The sequence below is a fragment of the Genypterus blacodes genome, unplaced genomic scaffold (assembly GCF_046128005.1).
Source record: "Genypterus blacodes isolate CSIRO-AG114 ecotype Tasmania unplaced genomic scaffold, CSIRO-AGI_Gbla_v1 ptg000216l_1, whole genome shotgun sequence".
Taxonomy (NCBI): domain Eukaryota; kingdom Metazoa; phylum Chordata; class Actinopteri; order Ophidiiformes; family Ophidiidae; genus Genypterus; species Genypterus blacodes.
The window spans coordinates 1,268,987-1,277,500 of record NW_027467015.1 but is presented as its reverse complement, the minus strand read 5'-3'; the positions used below and the strand labels follow the sequence as shown (position 1 = coordinate 1,277,500).

Here is an 8,514-nt window from a genome sequence, read left to right as displayed (position 1 = left end):
GTGTGTGTGTGTGGGTGTGGGTGTGGGTGTGTGTGTGTGTGTGTGTGTGTGCGCATGTGTGTGTGTGTGATCTGTCTGCGTATCTGTGTGATTTGTATGGGGGTGGGGCTTTGTGCAAGTGAGCGTGACCTAGTTTTGTGTGTGTGCGTGCGTGTGTGCGTGTGGTGCCTAAGTATATACTGGCGTGCACCTGGGTATGTGTTCATCGAACAGGGTGCTGACCTTTGTGTGTGTGTGTGTGCCTGCATACTAGTGTGTAATCCTGTTACTGTTGCTCTGCGCTCAGGTGATCGGAAGGAGGCAGCAGAGAATAAACGTCCGGCACTCGACGGGCCTTTCTTCAACACGGAGCCCACGCCTCACAACTGGTTAGTGTGTTAAGTTGTATTCATTTTGTATTTTCTTTCCATATTGCTGTTCACTGCATACTTATTTTCCCAAGTTTGCATATTATATAAAACACTTCCAGCTCCTATTGTGTGCATGCAGACTGAGTGTCCCTGCTTTAACTTCAAACTGATTTTCCCCCGCTCATTCAGAAGTTGTTGTTTTCTGCTGCCAGAGGATTCTGCGGTTTATAGGCTGCTGATTACGTCCCTGGAGTTATCTCATTTGGAAAATTGACACAGATGACACGATAGAAAAAATAAAAACTGTAAATAACTTGAAACCTTGAGGGACACAATAAAAATAAATAAAAACCAGCGGCTGTTAAGCAGCTTCTCAGGACTGAAAACCATACTGTAAAAAAAAATAGATCACAATAATTAAACTGAGCAAAGTTGGTTCTTGGATTCCATACCACCCTAACAGCTCCAGTTTATATATTGTTTATGTATTTAAAGGCCTTTGTACTTTTCCTTCAACTTTTTTAAAATTTCCGACAGGCCCACCCAATTCATGCACGGCAGGTGTGGTGTGTCTTACACACACACACACACACACAAGCACACACAGTCACTGTTAACAACCCCTCCCCTGTCTATCCCAGCTGGCTCTGAATGGTATAAACATGGTTACCTCTGATGTAGTCGCACACGTGGGCCTGAGGCGTACCAAAAACATTCTTGCGAAGCCAAAAATAAGTTGGGAACAGAGTGGACTGGCTGTCTTATCAAGGTGTGTGACCTGTGTGTGACCTGTGATCTTCTTCTTTCCCCTGTCCCACAGTGGCCCATCAGAGCAAGCCGATGAGAAAGTTTCAGCTGGATCCAAGACAAGCTCAGCCTCTACACCGACTTCAGCAGCTTCTTCAGCCCCGACCCCGACACCAACCCCAGCTCCTGCTCCGACCACGGCAGCTTCAGCCCAGGCCTCTGCTTTGACCCCCGCGTCCACAGCTCCGGCTGCCCTGACCGCCTCTGCTCCTGCTGCAGCGGCGGCCAGCTCCTTCCCTGCCTCGCCTAACTGCCGCATCCGGGAGGTTCACTGCGGGAGCCAGGTGCGGCTGGTGGTGATCGCCATCCGAGACATCACCAAGGGGGAGGAGATAACAGTGGACTACAGTCTGACAGAGTGGGGAGAGAATCTGGTAAGACCCTGCACACTACACAACACTACACACATGTACTGTTTAGCCTTTATACTGCACTTATGAGGTCCTTGGACAAACATTATGAATGACCCCAAAAATATCAATTTGACACTCATACATGAACAATTTGGAGATCAGGATGTTTGAGATAATAACATGATAAGATGATAATTCATTTAAGACTCCTCCCTAATCTGTGTGTGTTTGTGAGCTCCTCACAAGTGCAGATCATTCACACCGTCTACCTCTGGTGACGTCAGATAAGCAACTACATGTGCATTCTCTCTCTCTCTCCTTCACACACACATGCACATAGCTAAGCAAGGCATGGGGTTACCATGGTGATGGCTGAGCTCCAGCTCTCTACCTATAGTCCTTTAGCAACAGTAACCATGGTTATTACAAGACATCTGGTCGTTCAATGGATCTCATCAGATTGGATCAATTAAACCCAACTAAATGATGATAGCGGAATTAATTTGAGAATATGAGTGACAACATTATAGATAAATAAAATCAGAGGTTTGATGTGCACCGTGTGTGTGTGTTAAGACAGAGGGATTTAAAAACTTGGTTGGTGCAAGTAAACATATTACTAAAAGATTATTATTTAACTGGTTGATTGTTATTACCTTAGTAACTTGTTAAGCCACATATTGTTCCAAATTTATTCTTATTCAAGAGAATTTCATGTTTGTTTCATATATTTGAAGGCATCTCTCTTTTTACTTGACTGGCTTTCTAATGGAAATTTCAGAGACAGCCACTTATCTAACAATTAAGTGTTGAAGGTTGTCTTCCTGTTCTCTGAGTGACAGGCGAGGCTGTGACTGCGATGGTAAAGACGAACGAGCAGCGTGCAGGAGGCTTTTTAAATATGGCTTTTGTGTGTCCCGCAGGGATTCCGAGGCCCTGGGTCTCCGGTGCAGCATGAGTGCAACTCTGACACAGAGAATAACAACAATATCAAAAAGGTACAAAAAAAACATCACCTGTTGCCTCAAAGCGCCCATTAAGACTGAAAATACTCTCACATCTGTTAAGTAGCTACACAACACAATGATGATGCACAAAGCTGCCTCACCCCACTCTGTTGGCCACTATAAATATTTATTATTTTTAAGATAAGTCCTCTCTTGCCTCTGGCTTCACTGATTTTGCCATCAGCATCATCACACCTCGTCCTCTGAACAATATTAATATTAAAATGACAAATGAAAGTCATCAGTTAAAGAATATTTTTTATGTGAGTTGACTTGTGCTCAGACTTCCTGCCTGTCCAACACGTATGTTTTGTTATATTTTAATGCTGCACACGGGTCTTTAGGATGGCCAGTGACGTGTCTTTTTCCTCTGTCGCCTCTTGTCTTCCAGGAGGAGGAACCCCTCTCTCTGACAACCCAGCAGCAGCAGCAGCAGCAGCAGCAGCAGCAGCAGGACTTTGTCACCCCCTCTTGGTCCCTCTCACCCTCTTCCTCTCCCATTTCCCACTCTGATGGTAGCGACTCAGAGGGCGGCGACGAGGAGAGCACCAGCCCACGTGGGCGCGCCGTCCGCCGGCGAAAGAAACGACGCGGTACTCCTTCAAAGAAGAAGAACCCCCACCGGACCCCACCTGGACGGCCTCCACAGGTCTCCTCCACCAATCATCCTCACCTCAATCGCCCTCCTCCTTCTTCCCATCCTCCACCTCAGTCCTCTCCTCCCTGCTCGTCTTCTTCCTCCCCTTCAGCCAAGCCTTTGTTCAAAGCTCCGGCTCCGCTAGGACCCAACACCACAGGTCAGGTCAACACAAGTCTCTCCAGGGGGGCGATTTCCATAGACGCCATGCGTCAAACCTGCGAGTACTGCGGCCGTCACTTCCGCTCCTTGGGCCGCCACTTGGATAAGCACCACTCCCACCAGCCTGAAGTCTGCTCCGCCCTGGTGGAGCGCTACACACAGATGCCCCGCCTGCACGCACATCAGACAAATCCTGCCACAGGTCCCACCAACCCTCTGCAGCACTCGCAATCATCGCAGAATCGCAGCGTGGAGCTGTCCCACAGTGGCGTCCAGGACCTCTCCATGTCCCCGCCTCGACTCACAGCAGCCAGCCAATCCCCCAACTCCTCTGGAAGAAACTCCATCCCACCTGTGCTGACCCCTCCACGAGGTCAGAATGCTGTGGCCGTGTCCGTCTTGAAGAGAAGTCCGCCGCCTGTGGCTCTGACTCCACCCAGGAAGGGAGGGGTGAGGAGGCTGAAGAAAGAAAGGCACGAAGATGAGGAGGAGGCAGAGGATGAAGACGAAGACGACGTGGAGGTTGTGGAAGTGAAGAGACCCAAAGATGAGGACATAGAGGTAGTGTGCCCTCAGTCCTTCAGCAGTAACTTGGCCAAAGAAATGGAGCCACCAAAAGAGGAATACGAGGAGGAGGAGGAGGAGGAAGAAGAGGATGAGGAAGAGAACGGAGTAATGGAGGTGGATGATGAAAGTGGGGCAGAAGATAAGGACAAGGACTTGTTGAGGTAAGTTGAGATGTTTGCCTGCTTTGTCACCAATCATTGAAATGTGTGAGTTATGCTGAATTGTAAAAACATGAAAGCTGCTAGAACCATTTGTAGAAAAATGTAATAAAAGCCTAAAACTGCTCTGACTAGGAATTCAAAACTGAGACTAATTGCTGACTCTCTCTCTTTGTGCAGTGGTTCAGGACGTCACCACATGCTGCCGCTCCTCTCGTCCTTGTCCTCCCTGGTGCTTTACCTGCGCCGGCTGCAGCACTCGGCCTTCTTGTCTCTGTCTCGGCAGCTGCAGTCGGCCGAGGCCTGGCGCCTCCTCTGCCACTCTAGTCTGGCGCTACTCATCCTGTACAACCGCCGACGTGAGTGTGAGGTCTCCAAGCTGACCATTGCTGAATACCGTGCACGTGTCACTCCCCAGTGTCCTGTCCCCGTCCCGCCCGGCGCCCCCCCAGCCCTCACCCCACTGGAGGCATCCCTGTCCCCCTTTGAGCGTCTTGTACTTCCCCATCTCCCTAGAGTCGGGGTCCAGGGTAAACGGGGTCGCGTCCAGCCGCTCATCCTCCCCCCTCACTGTGAGCCTTGTCTGGAGCTCCTTCTGCAGACACGACAAGATGTTGGCGTTGACCCTGCAAACCCATATGTCTTTGCCAGGCCGTACCATTCTCCCGCCACGCCGCTCCGAGGCACTGACTTACTACGTAGCCTGGCCCGCTCAAGCGGTACCCGCAATCCCCGCGCCCTGACCCAGACCAGGGTCCGGCGCCAGGTAGCAATTCTGACCCAGCTCCTGCTGCTCGGGGAAGGAGAGGAGCCGGGGCAGCCGGGAGGAAGCGCCGTGGAGAGGCTGGAGCACTTCCTGGAAAGAGAGTACCATGTGACTCAGAGCTGCGCCGGAATTGGCCAAGACCCAGGCCTGATGGGCAGAGTGGGGCGAGTGGTGCTGTGCGGCGAGAGAGACGGAGTGCTGTTCAGAGGGATGAGCCTGAACCACATCTGCCTGGAGCTCGATGGTGAGGAGGATTTAAATGTATTAAAGGATGTGGTGTCTGCTCAGCTGAGGTGCTGCTCTTTGTTTTGATATTATTTTCAAACACACAATGTTTCACTGCATAAATGAAGTGTGTCACAGAAGTTGTATGTGTGTGGTTTAAGTGCTCATTAAAGAAAGGAGAGGAGACACTTTGACATCAGAGTGAATCAGTTAGTCAGAGGGGAGTTTAAGCTCAGTCAACTTGATTCCTTCTGGGAGTTCCATGGCCATAATGGATGCTGGTGAAAGCTTCAACCTGTGACTATACTGGCAGCCGGGCAGGAAGTGAGGAGAACCATGGGTCTTCAGTGGGATGGCTTCATATTGATACTTAGAGGCTCTTTGGTGAGAGGTGGCTCAGCTGAAGGCCCCCAAAGAGAACAGGGCAGTATTATGTTGTGACTGTAAGCACCTGAAAAGTAAACAAATATCAATAACACAAGGCGAGCCGATGCCAATAGCAACACACTGCTGCTGCTGCTTTCAAGATTAAGTTTCAAACCGAGTCCTCCTGTAAGTTGAGCAGTCCGTCTTCCCTCCTTCCACTTGCCTGATTGTCCTCTCTTCCCTCCTATCCCCGTCTCTCCCAGTGATGTCAGGAAACTCGGCAGACTCGTACTCAGAGGGAGAGTCTGACGGGGAGCAGGTGAAGGAGAAAGCTGAGGCGCCTCCGCCACCTCCCGTCCCCATCCCGACGCCCACCCTGCTGTACGTCAGGAAGGGAAAGAACAACGGGCGGGTGGGTAGGCCCAAGAAGCTCAAGAACCTCCAGCTGCCCGCTCCACCTGCCCTGCTCGCCCCGCCTCCATCTGCCAACCGCAGGAGAGGCTCAGGTCAGCACCAATCAGGTTGGTTTGGGCCTCAAGTTATTGTTTATTTGCACAATTTAATGAAACACAATCAACAAATAACAGGAAGTGAAGAGAAGAGAACACACAGGAGAGATGAAGAAATGCAATTATACCTGAAGAACAAAGGAAATTAAAAATGCAAATGCAAAAAAGTAATAAAACAAAAAAACAAAAGCATCATCATTTGAAAAACAAAAGACTTATTAAAATGTACAAATATTCAGAGATTAAAGCAAAGTGTGAGGAAGCATCAAGAGGGAGAGGAGACAAGTTATTTAAAGCCGAGCAGTTAAAGCAGCTTGGTTGATCAGCATTTAAAAGTACAGATCAATCCACAGTGTAAACCTCTGTCCCAGCCGGCTCCAACAAGGGGAGGGGGGGGGGGGGGCATTAACACAGTGCCAGATTTAAGGGGGCGTTAAGGAAACGTTGCATCAGGGAAACATTCCTTGACTCATAAATGTCGGTTCCTGGCCCTTTTTTGAGCATTTGCATGTGAAGAGACACAACAGTATTTCCTCATTTGCATGTCGCGGAAGCGACTTGTGTACGACCTCATAAATCCTGATGGTAAATCGTAGTGGTTTGAAATCTGGGCAGTGTTTAAAAGTGTGTTTGGTTCACATGTTAATGATTAATACATCCGAGTCCACTCAGTTAATCATTCAGGTTAGATCAATAGTCTCTGTCTCTCTCCCCCCCACCCCCCCACCCCCACCCCCCCTGTGAATCAGAGACTGAATGACCTAATGTCTTTGATTTTGAATGAGTCTCCATTGCTGACATGATTGTGTCTTCTGTAACTCCGCCCACCTCCTCAGGTAAGCGCGGCGTGCTGAAGCGTCCCTGGTCTGAAGCTGAGCGCGCGGCAGTGGAGGAGCACCTGACGCGAAACATCACAGAGCTGCGCGTCCCGGCCAAGGCCGACTGTGAGCGCTGCCTGCAGCAGTGCCCCCTGCTGGTGAGCAACCACCGCGATTGGCGGGCCATCAAGTTCTACTGCCACAACCGCATTCAGCTGCTCAAGAAGAACCAGCGGCGTGACAACGATCCCCTGCCCCTCACTGTCTGCTGAGAGGAGGACGGCGTGCGTGCGGCCTTTTGGAGCTGTTTGGTGCAGTGGACAGGACTGGAGCAGATTCTCAAATGGTACCCAACTGCCCAAGAAACACACTCGCACTGTGAGGACACGCCGTACATTTTGCTCTACTAGTTGTTCTAGTCTTTACGCAGCTTCTAATTTGACACCACCTCCTCCTCCTCCTCCACCTCCTGTGCTGCTCTACTCCAAGGTCTTAACGTTTCTTTAGAGTCTTCACGGAGTCCCGGAGTGAGGCTGACACGGTGAGTGCTGTCAGAAAGCAGTGCACTTGGCTGGGTTCCATCTGAGAGCTGCCTCTGGACAGACCACAGCACGGGCTGCAGCCTGTGTTGTTTTGTATATGAACTTTGTCATTTCCTTCCAAAATGGATTCACTAAGATGAAATGTCAACAAAGGAGGCGACTGAGCCTACAGTGTTATATGAACGTCGTGAAGTAGCATTAGTTTTTCATGCACTTGGGAGACGTTAAGAGGACAAAGGGCCTGTGCTCGGGCCTCACTTTGCTTTTCTACCAGCTCTGTGATTAGAGTAGGCGACTCTAACTACTGCTAACTTAGACGAATAGCCAGATCTTTCCTCAAACAAGCTCTCTGCATTTCATACAGCCCAGTGTGCAATTCTGACTTTGGTTTGATTCTGTCTGGACCTTCATCTACACACACACACAAGGTACGAGGTGATGAACCGGTTGTTGTTCTGCAGTGACTACAAACCTAGGACATGTGATGAAATATTTCTTTTTTTGACAAACTCCAAAGTAGAGTGGAAGGGGTTTGATCCCGTCGCTCGGGGATTATTCCCATTCTGGAAACACGGAGAGTCATGATGTCAACAGCCACCACTTTGCCCAAGTAGCAGGATGTTGTTTTGTTTTTTCTGCCTGTTGCACATTTATTATTCAAAGCAGTAAAAGGGTGCTATAGGCCATTAAGCTGGATATCACTTTATATGTGGAAAGGAGATTTACCTGAGTTGTGTTAAGTTTGTTCAAGTGGGCACAGATCAGAGCAGTCAGTTGTTGTTCTGTTCCGTGTGGCCACATTGTGTCGTCCGTGTTTGTCTTCTCGATGGCTAGAGCTTTGATCCTTTCCCGGCCACACTACAACGGTTTGCGTCTTGACCAGATTATTCTAATTTGTTTCAGTTTTTGCTGGCAATCTGTGTCCAGTGGACTACGGCCTCCATGAAACCTCCACACAGATACTTGAAGTAATTTAAACCTTTTAGCAGAGTCTTTTCTCTTCTTTCGTGCCCTAGCCTTGCCAGTTACATTGTACATAACAAATATATTATTATCATTATGCTAACTGGTTGTTTGTGCTAGATGACATGTAGCTTTTTTTTTTTCCATTTCTGAGTTGTTGCTATTTGTACATAAGCCTGTTTGTAAATAATACTCACAGAAACAAAGAAAAAAACAACAAAATGTATGACATGCCTTCGTTATTGTGTTATGTTCTTTTCTTTTTTTTACAAGTCTTATAAAAA

The 8,514-nt window shown here is 48.9% G+C and overlaps 1 protein-coding gene across 1 annotated transcript in view; it reads left to right on the top strand.

Moving 5' to 3' along the window:
* Positions 1 to 8,514, top strand: part of LOC143016147 (uncharacterized) — a 15,822-nt gene extending 7,308 nt beyond the window's left edge. The window contains exons 3-9 of the mRNA XM_076170322.1: positions 287 to 368; positions 1,171 to 1,531; positions 2,434 to 2,508; positions 2,909 to 4,044; positions 4,222 to 5,051; positions 5,662 to 5,919; positions 6,744 to 8,514. Coding sequence (XP_076026437.1) covers positions 287 to 368; positions 1,171 to 1,531; positions 2,434 to 2,508; positions 2,909 to 4,044; positions 4,222 to 5,051; positions 5,662 to 5,919; positions 6,744 to 6,997 — 2,996 coding nt within the window. The 3' untranslated portion in view covers positions 6,998 to 8,514. The remainder of the gene's footprint in view (positions 1 to 286; positions 369 to 1,170; positions 1,532 to 2,433; positions 2,509 to 2,908; positions 4,045 to 4,221; positions 5,052 to 5,661; positions 5,920 to 6,743) is intronic.